Genomic DNA, 20,278 nt, shown 5'->3' with positions numbered 1-20,278 from the left:
AAGAGAAGTAGCGAAAGCGATCGGACGCCCGCTAGAGAGGGTAAGACGTCTAGACGCCCTTCAAAATTGCTCTTGCGGATGAGATACAAGACTAAGAATTTTAATATCGCTTTTCATCATCGACTGGCACTGCGTCACCTGATCCCGCTTTTTACTTCCATCTATTCTTTTCTTCTGGCAAAATTTTATATCCTTCAACTCTTTTCCCCAAGGAGCTGGAGTTCTGTGTTATTTTCGCAAACTAAGAAACCCTGAACTGCATTAGAGATGAAAGGCCAAAGAGCGATGCGTTTCAAGGCTCTAAGAAGTCTTATGCAGCACAGAGAGACAAAGAAAATTTAAAGATGTATATTATTAAGTATGGAGAGAAGTTTGCACAATCATTCAAGACAAATGCTGAGGATTAAATAAGAAGTAAGGTTAAAGCAGAGAAAGACGTAAACTCGATTGCGCTCTTGTGTGAAACCATAATGAGGAGGGTAAATCTCTTTATTATTTTCTTGCACTATTATATTGTTTTTTTTTGCACAGTGGATTGTCGTGTACCTGTTTTATCTTTGCGTCTGTTTTCTGCGGCACTGAATAAGAACGAAACGTATGCAGAAAAGAAAAGAATATATATGCTCATTCTTAAGCCGATGAGAAGTAGAACTAAACGCAAAGTAAAGCAAAGGCATATAATAGCAAAGTGGAGCGTGAACATCCAGTCTGGTACCCTGGAGTTCGGCTTCTTGTTCTTGTTCTTCTTGTTCTTCATCTTCATCTTCGTCTCGTTTGTGCTTAGCATAATATATTTAGCATACAAGACACAAGACTCGGCATATCACATCCACCATCCAAAATAGCGGTCTGGCTCGCGAATAAAACCTTAGCTTCCTCTTATCCGTTCTTTCGTTTGGTGCTTTGCAAAGACTCTGGAGACGCTCTTCAGTCTTCAGATCTCTCTCGTTTGGTGGTTGTGCTCTGTATTCCACGTCCCACGGCTCCGTCTTTTATCTGGTGGTTCGTCCAGTCCCAGTCGGCGTGCTCACTCCTTTAATGCCGGTCTTCACTTTATTCTCTCTCTGAATTTCTCCACCTCCACCTCCCGTCTATCCATCCACATCCCACAAAACATATAATACTAACTCACTCACTCACTCACTCTCGGTATCCGGCTTTATAACCCACACTTTACTTACACAGTACCAAAGTACGAGGATGCTAGAGCTGCCGGCGTCGACGTCGACGTCTCGTGAATACCGTCTGTTAGTGGGTGCATTGTGGCCGCACCTGCGTGTACCATAACAAAGAGAACGAACGTGAGACTTGAAATGGAAGACACGAAATAATAAATTGAGGCGCGAGTGCATCTACAAAGACTTTTTAAATTTATTTCACTCGTTGAATATTATCCACCCCTTTCCTTTGCCTTTACCTTTACCTTCATCTTTTTTGTTTTCTCTGTTTCGAGTAAATATAATCCATTAAAAACTTTTAGAGATTTTTATCCACAAGATTATTTTTATTATCTCTATTATTATTATTTTTAATATTTTAAATAATTTAGTGTCAGTAAAAATTCTGTTTAAAGCCTTTTATTTTACAATTCCATTTTAATCATGACAATTGTAATCATTCGACAAATTTTATTAGCTTAGAGCGAATAAATTATTATTATTGTTATTTAAAAAAATTTTTAATGAGTATAATATTATAATGTAAAGGTGGATGAATTCGGGATTGTGGTTTGGTGTTTTCTATGAACCGGTTCAAGTATCTAACCCAAAAGGAAATAACCAATTTGCAAAAGTGCAACCAACCACTCCACTGGAGCCAAGTCAAGAGTTGAGAGTGAAGAGATAAAAAATCAAGGAACTAGAAAAAGATTTTGCCAAAAGTATTCTCTTAACCAGCACCCAAATACCCGAACAGCCATCTAAAGATTCTGCCTCATATAATATTTGATACCTCTGCTCAGATGGACCGATCTCGTTAATTAAATAATCCTTTCAGAGCTGAGCAACGAGACGTTAAATAATGCGCGGTTCTAAATATTAAACCACATTATTTATTATTATTATAAACGTATATATTTATATATTAATAAGGTTACTTTTATTCGGGATACAGAGTTAAGTTATTATTCAAAGAAATATGTAAAAAATAACTCGGCTGTCTGATGTACGAGGCCGGGTTGAAGATGAAAATTTAATGAAATTATACATGCGATCGATTTTGAAGCCCCGGGTCACGGCAAGCTACCGAGAAAAATAATCCACGTAACCGAGTTACATTTGAATACGGTCACCTCGAGCTTACTACCACCGTCGGCTGCTGTTGCTATTATTATATTTCATATTTTAATATTTAATATGTTTATACTTGTTTCAACCCGCGATAAATAAAATAGACAGTTTGCTAACTAAGCATGTGCAGCGGAAAGAACGCGATTAATCGCAGTTTCGTTGTAATTGCGAAATGGGAAAAGAAGCAAAGCTTTTTATTAAGTTAAAAATAAAACGAGTCAAATTAATTTTTTAAGTCCTTGCAGCTGATGTAGAGAGCACTGTTGATTCTATGCAGTGTGTATTGTCTAGTGCATAATGAGTAATTCCATGTAGCATGTATCCCTTTACTTGGCGAGCTATATCGTGAAAGCTGTTCGATTAAAACCTTTTTTTCTCGGTCTACCGTACGCTGTACATCCACTCTTTTTTATTGTCATCATTACAAAGAACGGATTCGTGCGGATCACAATCTGTCGCGTCGCTTTATCCTGTCATGTTCTACTGAATCCGTAGCTTCAGCCACGGTAGCTTTCATATCTATGTACATAACTATCTACTATATATGCACCTCGGACTGCTGTGCTCCGTTTAAAGGGTTGTTATCGTACTATATACAGTTCAAAAGCTCCAGTCCACAAAATATCCAGGTATGAGACAAATATAAATATTAAATTTTTGAGATAAAAAATAGAGTTTCATGTCACTAACAGACAGTCGTAAATTTTTTTATACAAGTCGAAATTAACTTTTTCAACTGGTATTTTATTAAAATATTCAGTGTTTGCATAAGGGTGAAATGAAACGATACATATATTTGATGGGAGTTTGTCTTCTTTACATGGTTTGATATCAAAGGATAAACTGTAATAAAACTCATGTCAAAAAAAATATAATTATTATTAGAGTCTCTTGAGAATTTTTAATTAAAACTGTTTTGCATTAATTCAAAAAAATTTTTTTCACTTTGCAAAAAAGATTGAATTTCAAAAACTGCATACTAGATATATTAATTCAAAAAAAATTTTTTTTTAACTAAAAACTTTTTTTTTTTTTTATTAGAAGCTCCACTTTACAGAATTTTTTTTTTTTACTTTATTTAAGAATTTTAATTTAATCTGAGGAGAATTTCAATGTCACAAAAAAAAACTTAATTTTAAATAAAATGTTTTCGTGAAATACATCTACTCAGATTATCATAAAAGTGCAAATTGGTTGTGGTAGAGCCAGTTTAAGAGCAAAAAATTACTTGACCTTGACGTATCGATAGTGGAGCACTATTCCAAGCGATTTGCGCTACAAGGCGTGCAAAATCCAAAGGAAAAAAATTTTTATTTATTAAAAATCAAAATACCACTGGGCTAAATCGAATTTTCAACACAGTATATCAATTTCATAAAATTTATTCTCACTCAGAGCTTTAAACTAACGTGTCCCATTTAATTCTGTATTCCTCTGCATTTATATTCATACACATATTTACGTATGAAGTGTAAAAATATTAGACACATAAACCCGGCAGGCAATGTGCTGATTTTTTACTATCTAGGTGAGACAAGAATACACATGGTCCCTGAAAGCGACTAAACGAAACGAGAGCGAATGAGCTCGAAAGAACGGTCAGAATTTACTCAACCCTCGTGTTATTATATCCCAGAAGCTTATTTCTCTTTTCGCTATTTCAAATACAGCCGCGATATTAACTTTCTCATAACTTGTAGCTCGTTGTTTGGGAACGGATGTCCAATATTCACATCTACCCTCACACTCTCAATTTAAAATTTATAAACTTTTGCTCGCATTTTTATCCGGCTCCCTTCGTCCAACATCCGATTGTATGTTTTAAATTAACGACCGTTAATTCTCTGGATTTACCATGTAATGCAGACATGCGTTAAACACGCGGCGCATTGAGATCCGCGAGTCAAGGATAATTCGTAATAATAATGTTATGTTAATAATTATTAATGCACAAGGGGCTTTTGAACGATCGCGGTGTTTTAAATTTTTATCTTCCAAGTAGAGAGCTTTTGATTAATTAATTGAGGTTATTTTACAGCGAATACTTGGTTATATGCTTTAATATTTGCCCATTATTGTTTAATATTACATCGCTAATAAATTAATTAATTAATTAGTATTGTAACTATTATCAATTTGAAAATACGAGCTCTAATTACAAAAATATATTTACTGTGTGTAAGTGGTGAATTTCATGGAATAATCGAATTAATGCATGCGAGCGTCACTTAATAAATTTTGTAAATATATATTTAGACAAAGTGAACACTCGACTAACGACTAATTAAATTGATACATATGAACACATTTTCATGTTTACATTATATTATATAAAGTTTTAATTAATGTAAATATACACAGAAAAAAATAACTTGATTAAAGCAAATATTTTCATTCAAAATTTATGTCTTAAAAACTCACAACAAAACGAATAAAAAATGACAAGTATCGTCGGTAATACGATTGTTGTTTGTTGACGAGTTGTCTGGTGTTTAAATTTGTATTTATCCCAAGAAAATATTTTTTTGTTAGTTTAAGAATTAGATTTTATAGAGTTAACAATTTTTGAACCGAGCACAAACAAATTTTAAAGCCAAAAAATTCTTGAAGCTATAAAATCGGCTCTCTTCCTAAAAATTTTTTTAGTTTAAGAATATTTTTCTTAAGTGACGTTAATTTTTTTTTCTGTGTATATATAAATTTTCTATTTTAATGATAATTAAAATAAAGGCATAAAATTTTTACGGCTATGCGTTTATTATTCAATTCTTGGCAAACTTAAAATGTGTATAAGGGTATAAGAGATAAAAGTCTGCAACAGAGAGAGAGAGAGAGAGAGAGAGAGAGAGAGAGAGAGAGAGAGAGAGAGAGAGAGAGAGAGAGAGAGAGAGAGAGAGAGAGAGAGAGAGAGAGAGAGAGAGAGAGAGAGAGAGAGAGAGAGAGAGAGAGAGAGAGAGAGAGAGAGAGAGAGAGAGAGAGAGAGAGAGAGAGAGAGAGAGAGAGAGAGAGAGAGAGAGAGAGAGAGAGAGAGAGAGAGAGAGAGAGAGAGAGAGAGAGAGAGAGAGAGAGAGAGAGAGAGAGAGAGAGAGAGAGAGAGAGAGAGAGAGAGAGAGAGAGAGAGAGAGAGAGAGAGAGAGAGAGAGAGAGAGAGAGAGAGAGAGAGAGAGAGAGAGAGAGAGAGAGAGAGAGAGAGAGAGAGAGAGAGAGAGAGAGAGAGAGAGAGAGAGAGAGAGAGAGAGAGAGAGAGAGAGAGAAAGAGTGATAACGACGTTATATATATATATATATATGGAGAATTTAGTGCGTCTGCCTGCGCCAGATTCGACGGAGGAATTCCGGGAGACTCGCGGATATAATATACCGCAGTGGCTAGCACGAATTTTAGCCTTTGTGCTTAAATATAAGTGTGAGTAGGTGTGTGGGTGCGTTGGGTATATTATATATATAAAATATGCAAGTGTGCTCGCGATCCCCTCGCATTTAGCTCCTCGGCATTTTCTTTCCTTCCGTGAGGTTTTAAACAGCATCGCCCAGCATAAACATTATTCGCGAACCATATTAACGACCCGTGAGAACACCCGTGAGGGTTAATGGCGCCTTACAAGTGTGCACACATTGCTCCTTTATTATATTCTACTGCTATACGCTTTATTCTACTTTTATATCGCTGATCTTTTATTTTGTTCTGATTGTATTATAGGAAACAAAGCCAAGAGAAATCTAAATCTAATCTTAACCTTAACCCTTATTATTATTACCTTTGTGATTTCAAATAATACATATGTACTTCATACAGGGAGAGAGTTAAGTTCAATGGATACGCAAAAAACTGATAATAATGGACTATGAAATTTAATATACAGAATTTTTGTCTGTTTGAAGTAATCTCGCAGACTAAAATAAATATAAAACTGCTGAAAAAAGTATTTCTGAGTTACCAACGGTTAATATGAAAATTTTTTTGTTTAGTTTCTTTTTCTACCATAGAAAAAATTCTGGCTGAGTTTCTCTTTCTCATATATATTTTTTTTATTCATAATTAGAAGAATAATTTAAAACATAAGTTGAAAATAAATTTTTTTTATTTCATTATAGAACATTTGAAGCTTTTAATTAAGTGAAGTAAAAAATATATACTTGCAAAATAGAATAATGAAAAAAAAAGTTTCAAATTTTTGATTTTTTTTCTGCATAAAAATTAAACAATTACCAAATTCTGAGGGAAAAACCATAAAAATTTTGACGCTAAAACTAATATTAGATATTAATAAATAATCAATCAGAGGGCAATCGATATTCTTTCTTTTAAGAAAATCTCTGCAAGCATGAAATTTCCTGAAAATAAAACAAAAAATAGGAATCAATAATGGAGACATATTCTGACATTCTAATGGAATGAAGCATAATGTTCATCAATGACCTGGCGACTTCACTTGTGGAGCGGCTAAATAGACTTCATGCCAGGTCGCCACGTTTTCAATTAAAAGCATAATTACAAATTCGATGGTATGACCACAGGAATAATGCGTGCAGCACGTGCATGCGTGCTTATCTGGCCAATTAGAGACCCGATATTTATGTCTCCCTGGTATTAAAAGCAGTGTCGCGTTTTATACTGTATTTCATACCACCACGGTTTCTATATGCATGCATATTTACACATAGATGTAGAAACAGGCGGGGGTATGGTCTATGGTGGAGAAACATATAGACGGACGCATTTACTGTGACAATCAATTCTCCCAGAGGAAAATAATCAAAACACATTTGGTTATTTATTGAAACTGTAGATTATCATGACTGCACAATTTATTTAAATACAAAAGCTAAATTTATTTTATTAAATTAATAAATTTATTCATTCTCTCGAGTTTAATTAGATTTTAATTTATAACAATGCTAAGTATATGACAGTAATATTTTAGTTGAGAACATTAAATATGAAATTATATAGTTAAATAAAGAAATCGCTGTTTTATGAGTATAATAATTATTATCATTACCATTACTATTATTATTATTATGTGAAGAATTCAACTGCTCTCGAAATATCACGAGTAGCTCTTGTAATTAAAATCACTTACCAAATATTCGAGCAAGAGAACACACTCTTCTCGCCTCGACTGAAATTTTTGCTTGTAAAACATTTTTTTAAGCAGTTTTATTTTTGGTAAAATTCTTCAGATGGCTTGTAAGAAAATACAGATGGAAATTAAGAAATTAACAGCACCTGGAAAACGTTAAATATAAACTGTCAGTCAGTCTCACCTGTTATCGATGGTGAAATTTTGTTAAGTACAGAAATAAGATTCCAGAATGGTTTATTTAATGAATTAAAATAATTTCAATTACTTCAAAAAATCTGACATTTTTTTTTTTATTCAAATTTCATAAGTAATAAAAACAGTAAGAATTTATTTGTGATTATTTTTTAGTGGTTAAATTAATAACAATTTATCAAAAATTGCATCCATTTTACTACTTATTAATTTTTCATCACTGAATTTAAAGTACCAAAGAATAATGAGGCTTAGTTGAATGGAATTTTTAATGAAATAAAAAAATTTTTACAATATTTTCTCTCGACAATAAAAAAAAAAGAAAACGTCAGGACATTAATAAATAACTTTCATATTCTGGTCTCTTTACATTTACCCATTACGAAAAAAAAAAAAAAAAAAAAAAAAAAAAATCAAAAATATATTTTATTCATGGCACTTAAAAAGCAATCGAATACAATGGACCACGCGCCTGTGTATCGCAGAACGTCCCTTTCCCGGGTTTTATCCTCTTGACATGCGTCTCAGCTGGCACATCGAAGGAATAAAATGAGGATCCGATGTCAATGATGAAAGTAAGATAAAAAAACACATATGTGTATGTCTGTACATGAATACTTACATACATGTATATATAATAATCTAGCACCGTGAAGAAAAATGAAGGCACGAGCAAAAAAGATTCGGGTCCAATGTATGTAGGTTCAATTGGGGTCCGTCGACATCTGCAGACCGCGTGCCCAACCCAAAACCAATAGCGCATACGTCGACCTATACATCATTTTATTTAACACACACATATCTAATATAAATATAAAAAAGATATATGTGATATAAAATATGGCGCGCGCCGGAAGCTTAGACCGCGTGGTAGTCCGTTGAAGGATTTCTTTGTTTGGCGACGTGCCTCGCCAAGCCGTTCTAAGATTACAAATTTTCTGGGTTCTTCACAATTCTCAACTCTTGTATGCAGAATACATCAGAGGTCTGTCAGTATAGTAGCGCTCTCTTGTATCGTATTGTACGATGTAAATGCACAGCAAGCATAAGTATAAGTAAGGTATTTATTGAAAGAAACATTCGGCACGTACGAGTCTCACACCCGTTCCTTTCGAATGCTAATATTTTTCCTTTATTTTTATAAATATTTTTTTTTTACTCGAAATAACATTCCAAGCTAAATATTCATGCCACGGAGATAACGTTTTTTTGTTTAACACAATGCTATACGCGGTACGATTCACCAGATCCAGTCGTACACTTCTAGTAGTTGGTAGTCGTTAAAAGTCTAGGCAGAAGGTATTTGTGTGCTTGAAACAGATGCCAAGAGCGTAAGCTTAATTTAACGTATCGTACTTTAATAGAAAGTTTAAGGCTTGGAAAATTTACTGTGTAATTACGATTATAATTAATATCTACGACACGACTAACCAGTTTCATATTGCTGGATAAATATTGTTATTGTAATAAAAAAAAAAATAATAATAATAGTAATAACTAAAATTAGTTTCTCTATGGATAACTGTAAAATACTTAATGAAATTTTTGACAGAATCGATTTTAAGAAAAAGAAAGTTATCACGTATCAATTCTTTCTTTGTTATTATCTAGTTCATATTATTTAATAATTTAAATTTAAAATCCTTTATTAAAAAGTTGATGTGACGTTTTTATTGTTGTCGCTTTTCGATATTTTCTTATTCAAAGGATAATGAACTAATTAATTTCCACTTTACGAAGTTTCGTAAATAAAATGAAATGTCATTGCATTGAGCTTATAAATAATTCATTTGGACCAAAAATATCCGTCCAATTTAATAAGTACTCACATGAAAACATCCAAAAAAGAAATTTTAGTGAAGGATTTAAAAAAGACAATCAAGTTAAGTATCTACTAAATGAAAGAAAATAATAATAATAATAATTACAATAATAATAAAGCATATCTTGATACTCAGAGTGTAATTATGACTCGTACATTGCTCCCTGGATCTTTTACTTTCTTATACTTAGAGTAGAGCTTGTAAGTGAGAATTCACGTATGTAGTCGGAAACGACTCCTCACACACGTTACGTATCCCCCATATAATACCACGTGTGTGTACCTGTAAGTGTACCTAGATGACCCGCCACCGATCAACGGTGCAAACCGGTTTCTTCTGGCGTTCCGTAGCTTCTTCGATGTTCAGAGAGATCTATAGTTGATGTTATTAAACTCCGTAACCTTTAAATTTTAAATCTTAACATATATGTTATTGTATTTTAAATTTAAAATCTGGTTATTATTATTAGAATTATCCATCAACCTTATCCAGTTATTCCTTGACTAATAATATTGAATAAATAAAATTGAAATAAAAATCAAAAGCGTTTAAACAAATATATATTGGGTTATTTTAGATACCAAAAAGTACACTGATGAAAAAATTTTTTAACTATTAATGAATTTATTTGTTTGGAAACAATTTATTCATTTATTAAATGCTAGCAGCCCGCCCCGGCTTTGCAGGGGTATTTAAAAAAATTTGAAAATATAATATAGTCCATGTCACTTGGGGATAGTGTAGCTGCCCAACAGTGAAAGAATTTTTCAAATCGGTTCAGTAGTTTCGGAGTTTATTCAATGCAAACAAATAAACAAATAATCAAATCTCTCCTTTTCATAATATCAGTTTAAACAAATAAACATTTTTTACTGTATAAATAATATTTTTTAATTAATAATAAATATTCATTAATTGTTAATAAACATTTATCAAATTTTCGAATATTAAAAATGTATTTATTAACAATTAATAAGACTGATTATTCGTTAGTAAATCATTCTATCAGAGTATTTTATGACAACGTATTTTAAAAATAAGAGGTTAATATGAATATTTGAGCGAAAAATGTTATATTACATTACAGATAAGGTAAATGTGACCAAAATGGGATCTTAAAATTTATCTGAGAGCAACGGTTTCAATAATGTACCATAAATCAGCCGAAAGGAACATAAAGCAACTATCCCGTATAATAATAATAACAATAATAATAATAATAATGAAGTAAATCTTATACTGAGGGCTCGCTCCTCGCTCGAGAGTATAAGACACGATCTTCTCCTGTAACCATCTCCATCTACGGAGCAGAGGCTCCAATCGTCTGGTAGCTTGGCGATTACCTTGAGCTCTTCCAGTACCTGGAGAAGGGCAAAAGCCTAGGGCACCGGGTCATCGCTCCCAGATTACACTGAGTTAGCGTAATCCTATTACCCAAGGATTCCTACACACTCTTACTCGGTCCTGCGACTCCTACAAATCCTGATTATCTAAACATTCATCCTATCCATCAGATTTGAGATTCGAGATTCGAGATTCCAGATCCGATCGAACCTGTTTATTTCCCTCAGTCCCGCAACTCATTGTCATTCAATTTTCAATACACCTCTCCAGTAACTGATTCAATATACCACAATACTATCACGGTAATAACCTTATTGTATTATATTCATATTCATCGTCATCTTCTTTTTGATTTTTTTCTAATCTCTATTCTATAAATTATTCAGGTTTGGATCTATACACCGAATTTAAATTAAGTTTTAATCAGAAAAATATACATTTAAAAATAATCTAAAATTTATTTTTAGCTACAAATTAGCTCGAGGCTAGAATGGAAAAAAAATTTTTAGACATAAAATATTTAGAGAAGTGATTGCGTAAGTGAGATTAACTCCAACAGACTGTTTAAAAATTTCGAGGAAAAATTATTTTATATCTCACTTTCTGAGGATTTTGTTTTCGAAAAATATAAATCATTTGGATTTAAAAATAATTTTATTTTTATAATTATTGTTTCGAGAATTTTCATAAATAAAATTCTAATAAATTCTTAGCATCAAAAAATTTTTTTTTATAATCTTTCAAGATCTTACATTCAAGTTATCAATAAAAATTTTTTTAAGCACGATTGAGAAAAAAAATGTCAAATAGCCAAAATTTAACATATAAAATAGTTACTTTCGATAGATGTGAGCAAACACTGGGGATTTGGACATTGAAAAGACGTCATAAATCCAATATGATGGTCGACTATGCATAAATGATCATATCAGAAAATTTTTTCACGGGCATCGAATGGAAAAACCAAAAAAGTTCAATTTTAAAAGTAATTTTTATTAAAAACTATCCTTGGCAAAAAACAACAGATATTTTATTTAAAAGAATACAATGAACCCAATGCCATTTTCTCGTTGTAATTAAAATCAATTACTTGTTCATACACATGTGTTGTGTAGTCTCAAATGCCGACGTCAATCGAGCTTTACTCATATTCAGCGATTCATAGTCCAGTAGAGTATAGAACAGACTTTCTTTCAGTGCAGAATGAATACTGCTTTGACTATATACTTTTCATATCACATACATACATATTAATGCGGCTAGCTAACTATACATCTATACGTCTACACTCATACTCATAAAGCTTTAGTAGACTCTAGACTCATGAAAGCGAACCTATTATAACGAAACTATTAGATGCACCTCGAACCCGCGAGCAATTTCTAAAAACCTATTAACAAGCTGCCCACCTATCAAGAACATACGTCCCGCGGAGGAATATAAACTCTACTACCCCTTTTTACATGTTATATTCCACCCCCGTCCTGGGGGATCAACGTTACCCTGCTACCCGCCTCTCTTTTTCTGTCTCTTCTTCTATATTCTACATGTCCATACTCAAAAGCACCCTCTATACACTACACTACACTCAGACCACATTTCCAAATACAGCGCTCCCATTCACGCCATTAATATCCATAAATTCGTGAGTGTTCGAGTCTCGCGGGGTCGAAGATTTAATATCCGAAGCTCCCGCGAGAGGAACTAATTACCGCGGCTTTTAAATCCGCGGCACTATTCCATTCCCTATTTTGCAGTTTCCCGGGATTCTCGCCATCAACGACACATTCGGTGTCCACTGTATATGCATATATATGTATGCATAGTCATAAATGATGAACTGAACGTGAACTATCAAGTGTAAAACGAATTGCAATTATCGTATATGCAGAGTACTGCCGTAGGTGCTTTTAATCGAAAGGTTCAAAGCACTTTTCAACGAGTGTAACTGCCTTCATTTGCTCGTTACTTATTTAGCCTTTAAAAACTTTATTTTATACTGTGGACTGTAAAAAATAAAATGCTCGTGATTGTGTCTGGCATTTGGCAACTTTATTGCATTAAAAATTCAATTTTAACTTTTACTGAAATTTTCAGTATTACAACACTTCAATATTTACAAAAAATGCTTCAATTGAAGTATTCCGGTGAAAATTTCATAATAATCACAAGTTAAACTCCTCTGAACCAACGTTATTCTAAGCAGATCAGATCTAAATGAAAAATCACTCCCCCGCAATTAATCCATATTTGCTCCGCGAATTTTCTCGAGTATTATCATCATTATTCTCTTGCATTTCATTCCTATCGCGAGTTTTAACATAAAAAAATAATTCCACCAGTAAGCTCCAGACGTATCAACGAAAAAAGTAGCGGATGAAGAAATAATTAAAACCCGGATTTCATGCACACTGACTCCCGCTTAATAATCGTGATTCGTCTGAGGGTTTAACATACATCACTAATAGCGGGACTTGGCGAGTAATCTCGCTATAATTTTTTCCTCCATAAAATTCTTATTGTCTTTTATTTTCTCTTTGTATTTATATTACGCTCATGCATGTTTATGAGCGACCATTTTTTTAACTGGACTGGGACAAGGATCAACAAAATGATGACGGGATGATGACATGAGCAGTATAACAAATAAAAGTATAATAAGAAAGCGAGGATAAAATGGCAAAAGGATGAGCAAGAGAATAACGCGTCTATTTCGGGCTCGAGTTTGAGAATAATAGTCCAGCGTGGTTCTACTCCTATTCTGTTCCAGCGGTACTTATCCCGGGATGAAGACAAAGATAGAGACAGCTTTTTTAAACCCAGGAATAAGAGTCAGAATATTGAAGTTATAATTTCCCGTATTACCTCGTGAAATCGGTGGAAACGATTCTATGGATTGCTTCGCTGCATTACCGCCTTTGTGTGTATGCGTTGTTACATCTCCCTACGTACAATCAAGGACGTGTGCGGAGCGGCACCTCGAACCTACTCGAGAAAATCACCGCTTGTAACTTTAATTCCTCGATTATCCTGCATTGCCCTGTTAGAAGGTTATTGCACATGGATAATACTGAATATCTCACGTACACACCACACACATGTGTTAATAGCGCCGTCCTGGTCCTCGTCTAAATTTTAAAGATACTTAGTTTATTTTTTTTTCTTTGAATATAAAAGAAAGAAATTTGATGAGCACAATTAACGAACGGCAAGGCAGAATAATTGTTTGCAGAATAAGGTTATGGACAGCAGTCTGTTGATCTTGTTCTCGGTGATTCTCTCGAGCTCTTATCGGCGTGTCTTAATATAATCGAATCGCTCAAGGGGTTGGGTAAGAACATTGAATACTTTCAGATAGTGCAGGGTACCGTATCGCAATGGCCAAGCAGATGCAGATTGGATCGCTTTCGAGCAAGAAAATTAAACCGGCTATTCCGATTATTGGCTCATTGCACACCAACGGCTCCACGGTTTCTCAATTAAATATTCTATCCTGTCTGCTCGGAATTGTCTTTTTTAAAATCAAAGCATTGCTTTGATAGGATTGCTCTTACTGTTACTGTAAAAACGTGCGGGGATCCGGCAATTCGAGTTTTGATTTTAATATTGCTATTTGTTTCAAGATGCGTCATGGTATGATTTTGAAGTAGATAAGGTTTAATTTCTTAATGATTGACAAAGCTTATTTACTTTGTAGATAATAAATATGATGTATTATTATTTTTAGAAACCTGGAAAATTTTATTTAATTTTAGATGTATGCAAACTGTACCAATAGTGTTTAACCCTGTTATACTTTTTTTCTATCCGCATATAGTATTTATATTTATAGAAGTAGATACAAGTGTCTGGAAATGCTCAGGCATAACATCTGGTTTTTAGACAAACCACCCAAATATAATATGTATCGGTAGAGTGAAAAGTTTAAAAGTTTGTTTGCAACATGACAGTCTTTTCTGTTTGGGATGAAGCATACATACACCGAAAGAAATGTTATCGAACAGTAGATTTATGAAATTTTTATGCAGCAAAAGTTTCCGCTTAAAACTTAATACTTTTGAGTCTTACTTTTTTTCTAATGAGTTTGAGTTTCTACACCACTTGAGTATCGTATCATCACTAGCACCTTTTCGACGACTTTTGTATTTGAGGTCACATCACCGCAGGTTGTAAATCACAATAAATTTCATAAGAAACCCGAATCTGAGTCTGGGTATATAATATCTCATCTCGTTTCTCGTTTCCGTGATATTATTATGCTCAATGACATAATAATAGTAAACGAGATGATGCCGCAATAAAAAGTAGAAAAATAAAAAAAATGTTGAACTAGAAATGGCCCGAGTAATCTATCCGGGAGATCTTAAATGCTAACCCTTGAGATTATAATCAGGAAAAAACTCGACATCAGCATTTTGTTACCAAATATTTTCCAAGATTCCGAGGGCTGATTTCCGCAACTTGCACGGGTATAATGTAAGCTAAATAAAACCGATTGGGAATGAAAAATAAAAAACCCTTTGCTTGAATAATAACAAGCCTGAGATAAAGATAAGATAGAAAGAAGAAGAAGACGATGAGACGAATAAGAAAGATTTTGAATACACAGCGAACGTAGAGGTTACATTAGGCAGTAGTGCACACCCTGGCACAATCTCAGAGCAAATTCTCTTCTGAGCTCGTTTCCAGAAATGTCGACATTGCTGTCGATGTATTAGCGGATTATACGAAACCGTACAATGGAAAGATTCGCGAGTCACAAGGTTTCCTGTACGGTAAGTGCCACCGGATTCGGATAAGCCAGAGGAGAACGAGAAATGATACAAGTAGAATAACATCATAATGTCGAATCTATTTTCAATGTACACATTACACACATGTATCATCTATCATGTGTGTTTATGTGTGTGTGGATTTATCCGGGCACATTTATCGTGGCTCAACATAAGCAATATTGGCACGAGTTAAGCTGTAGCTCAGTGAACAACGAGCACGTTATAGAGGCCTTACAATTCTCTCACAGAAGACCTACAAGATGACAGTTGGTGGTATATTGCTGATGTGTCTTTGATAGTCTATATAATACGCACTCAATTCACCACACTATTTTTGTCAGCTCCACTGCACCTCGAGTGCCCGCTTCGACCCAAAGCCCAAAATGTTCTGCTGTATTGAGCATCAGTATGAGTATGAGGAGATCCAGATCCAACATACACAATTCACAACCAGACCCTCTAAATCTACAGCACACGCTTGAATTTCTTCAACCAGATAAAGACTCGACATAAGTGCTCTTTTATATCCCAACTCCGCAATAAAAATACTTCCAGGATTATCAGGCTGGAAGATAAAATTAATTTACTAGTAAAATACTTTTTGTGTTAGCTTTTGAACAAATTACTTGCGATGATGAGTTATAACACATATTCAGTTTTTATTCAGATTTTATGTTGCACGTGAAGAATTTTATGATATGGCTTAAGATGTCCATATTCAATTTTTCGAGAAATTAGTGTTATAAATCTCCAATAGATGGCGAATAGTCGCTAAACGTTCTTTGTACAAAAGAGTTAAGATTGAGGTGCTAAATTTTAAATTGAAAATCAAATTTTTTTATTCATTTAAAGAGATTTTTTGACATTTGACTATTGAGTCAAGTTTTTATCGAATGCAAAATATTTTTAAGAAATTAAAAAAAAAAAAAACATCGATAAAAATTAAAAAATGGCAAAATTGTAAAAAATTATTTGTTGTCTCATACGTAACTTGAGATGGAAATTTATCAAAGGAAACTTTTTCACTGCAGCATTGTAGAATAAAATATTAAGAATTTTAATTTTTAAGAGATTAGATTTAGTATAAAATATTACAGTCCTAATAAAATTCCGTCATTGAGTTATTAAATCCATGTTATCTCTATGTGGGATTAATTAAATGAAAATAAAAATATTATAGAGCGTACCAAGTGTCTTGGTTCCCATCATCACCTTCATCAGGAGAATCATGAGAATACTGATGCATTAGTGCGTTGCCTTGCATTAATGTATCATTGTTACAGGGAATTATTATAATAACAAGGTAGTGTATATGTAATATAAACTCGACATAGCACTCTGAGACGTTATTTACGTCCTTCTTCACCCACTCCATATCCACATTAACGTCCACATCCTATCCACGCATTACATATTGTATACATATACGTATATTGTTACTCTTATTATTTTCGTCCATGCACAACCACATGATGACAACTCACACCAACTTGTCTCCTTTAATTTCCTTCTACCTCTTATTCATCAGTATCTACCCTTCCTTCACTTCAAGTATTGAATTTCGATGCTCTGGGGCAAAATGTGTACCACTACGACATTAATACTGTAAATAATAGTACTGGGTACTGAGACAATCGCTAACTGGAATAAGTAGCTGTCCTTGCCTTGATGAAATGGAAACACGAGGCATCACATCATTTTCGATTAACATAAATGTGCAAATATTATTGAAAAGAAAAAAAAATAATTGATTTATTATTATTTGTACTGTTATTTTTAATTCAAAGTTTTTTTTACTGAAATTAACTTTTTATGGCAATTTTTACGAATTATTGACAAATAAATTATTATAGCGAGAATTTATTAAAAAGTGCTACTTGTAGAAATTAAAAAAAATATTGATACAATTTTTAAAAAATATTACTACTTACGTATTATATCAAACGACTCTGTAATTATGCGTTTTATAATTTTCAAGCGAATAATAACTATTTTGTTATTTTTTTATACAAAAAAAAAATGAAGAATTTACTCTCTCGAGTTTTTTTCATTTATAATATAAATAAAATTTATCTCGGAGGGAATTTTACTCCGTTGGGATTAAATCAATTAAATATTTTTTATACTGTAATTTTATTGTCTATTTATTATTTTTTTTTTTTATTAGAATCTAATTAGAGACTCAGATACTGGATAGCAGATAAATATTCATGGACAGCAGGTACCGGTGCTGTTAATTATGTGTAGACAAACGAATGGCATACAAAGTGTTAGCTAACAATTTAATTGATAGAGTCGACGGATGGGAGATGATAGTATTGACGGTGATCAGGCGGAAGCTGATGATCTTGACACGAAAATATAATAATGTAATTGGGTTACGGTTATACACACATATATATCTGCAACTGGCAGCGAAACTTTTAGCTTGATATATCTAGAGTACGGCCTGTAATTTAATTAGTATATTGAAGCTGTCGAGCATCTACTCGATTCATCGTTCGAAAATTTGATTATTGGCAATCAATTTGAAGAAACACGGAACTATGATTCGACTGGTAAAACGGGGATATCTAAAAATGACAAAATTCAGGACGTCGAGTAGTGAGTACTAAGCCGGATTTTCTCACATTCTTTAGAATAGTCAAAAAAAATCAGGGCAAAAGGTAAAGTTTAAATCAAACGGATAACGAGCTGGTATTTCTGTTTTTAGTTTAAAAAATCACCTCTAAATTTTATTTCTTCCTTCATAAAAAATTATAATGAACAGATTTTAGTGTGGATATCGTTCGTCGAGTCCATTTAACTGCAAATGGAGCCCGCTTGCCGGAGGCTAATAAATTTTGATATAGGTTTAAAGAATACTTAAAGTTATTTTTGGTTGACTTGTTCATTTCTTCTTCTTCTTCTTCTTCTTCCGATCCTTCTTCAATACGACTATATAGCACACAAGTCCTTTAACATACACATCTATGCAATATATATACTGTAGATCATATATAATATCTGAGTCTCAAAGAATGCGTGAGTAATGCCTCAGAGAAAACGAAACGGGACTCATATGGGTCGTGTTATGAACTTGAGAATGCGTGAAAGACCTTAACTTAATTTTTTCTTTAACTGCTTATATATTATGTATTATAGTTGTGCCATGCGTTAACTACGCGGCAGTCTAATGTAACAGTCACCGAAATTTGAAACTTTATTTATTTCACGCCACGTCATATCCATTTTTATGATGATTATTGTTATTAATGTAAGGCGGTACAGAATGTTATATATGTGGTGTAAGCTAAAGAGCTTAACAGCGTGTTTATTGTACATATTTTTTGTTTGGTTTTAACTTGTGTGTTTAATTATCTTGGATTTCGTTTTTAATTGGCTCTGGCTTCTTAGAACACCGAGGATATTTATTTGCTGGCTAAAAAATTAAATGGAGACGAGAAAAGGGAGGAGTTTTATTTATATTATTATACTTATAAGAAAAAAATCTCTTGATTGAAGAAAAATATTTTTGATTTGAGAAAATAATAGAAAGTCTGCTTCAAAAATTTTAGGAAAGAGAAATTTTACATGTTGATCAAATTTTGGGTGAGAGGTAAAATTCTTGAACGAAAAATTTTTTATTTTTTTTTATTCAATTTCAGTGCCAAAGCAAATAGCCGAATGGCAAAAGTATACATAAGTTTTAAAATAAAGTACACGTGTATCAATATTGAATATAAAAAACTGATATTTTTATTTTTTTGATTAAATCTTCGGAATAATTTAAACTCAATATCTGAAAGCAAGAGTGAAATTTTGAAGAAAATGATTTTTTTGATCAAGTAATTTTTTGTGTGAATACATCAATTTTGTTGATATTTTTTGGTAAAATTTCTTGTAATTTCAACACATCTCGGTGAAACATTACAGGTAGTTAAATATTAAAACGGATAAAATTGACTGAGTAAAAAATGTTAAATAGAAAGAAAGAGATAGAGTATTATTTTATGATGGCAAATGTCGGGCAAGTTTGAATTTCATGAAATGCTCGGCATCATGTCAAGATGAAGGTTTATGTATAGAATATATATGGATATAGCGAAATCGTATATATAAATATAGATAGACGTATGTATGTATGTCAAATAAAAAGTGAGACGAAGAGATTGAGGAGAGTTCAGGCGCGTGAAAAGGAGAAGGTCTCAGTCAAGAAATAATTCACCGATTCTCGGGCTTCAAATATACTTACGTTTCCTCAGTACAGAGCAAGAGCCAAAGATCGAGGAAATGAGAGAGGAAGATAAAAGTGTAGAGCAGAGAGCCATACTAAGATTTGAAGGTGAATTTCTCTCGGTCGATTTTTCTCCAACTTTAAATAAAGTATTAAATGAAAAAAGGAAAATGTCATATCTTAACTTAATAATGATGAAAAATAAAATATAAACCGGTACGGCTGCTAGAAAATTTTTCCAGAGTAGAGGTAAAAATTATTTTTAAAATTGAAATATTTATTGGATGATATATAAGCGCGGATAAATATTTTTCTTCAGCCAGCTGATGTTTAATTTTAATTTCACTGCGGAATGCTTCACTACTGTACTTCATGTGCGATACATTTTCTTCCACCAATAACTAATAAGTAATAAAGTAAATGTTTAATTTTTACCTTACCTGTAATTTATTTCTACAGCCGATAGTATTGCTATTGAAAAAAAGGGGTGAATCAATAACTATACAGTCGTAAGTTTAGTTTAGTTCTCATTAAAAGGAGGAAAAAGGAAAAA

The 20,278-nt window shown here is 32.9% G+C and overlaps 2 protein-coding genes across 2 annotated transcripts in view; both read right to left on the bottom strand.

The window, feature by feature from the left end:
* LOC141529336 (uncharacterized) overlaps nt 1–16,159 on the bottom strand; it is a 42,628-nt gene extending 26,469 nt beyond the window's left edge. Inside the window, 2 exon segments of the mRNA XM_074245835.1 lie at nt 15,949–16,074; nt 16,136–16,159. Coding sequence (XP_074101936.1) covers nt 15,949–16,074; nt 16,136–16,159 — 150 coding nt within the window.
* The window catches only part of LOC141529831 (uncharacterized), a 178,231-nt gene extending 161,119 nt beyond the window's left edge, over nt 1–17,112 (bottom strand). The window contains exon 1 of the mRNA XM_074246547.1: nt 16,697–17,112. Coding sequence (XP_074102648.1) covers nt 16,697–16,884 — 188 coding nt within the window. The 5' untranslated portion in view covers nt 16,885–17,112. The remainder of the gene's footprint in view (nt 1–16,696) is intronic.
* Between the last annotated feature and the right edge of the window lie 3,166 nt (nt 17,113–20,278).

This window comes from Cotesia typhae, unplaced genomic scaffold (assembly GCF_013202065.1).
Source record: "Cotesia typhae breed Kobodo isofemale line unplaced genomic scaffold, CoteBio_Ctyphae contig_48, whole genome shotgun sequence".
Classification (NCBI taxonomy): Eukaryota; Metazoa; Arthropoda; class Insecta; order Hymenoptera; family Braconidae; genus Cotesia; species Cotesia typhae.
This window is presented reverse-complemented; position numbering and strand designations above follow the sequence as displayed.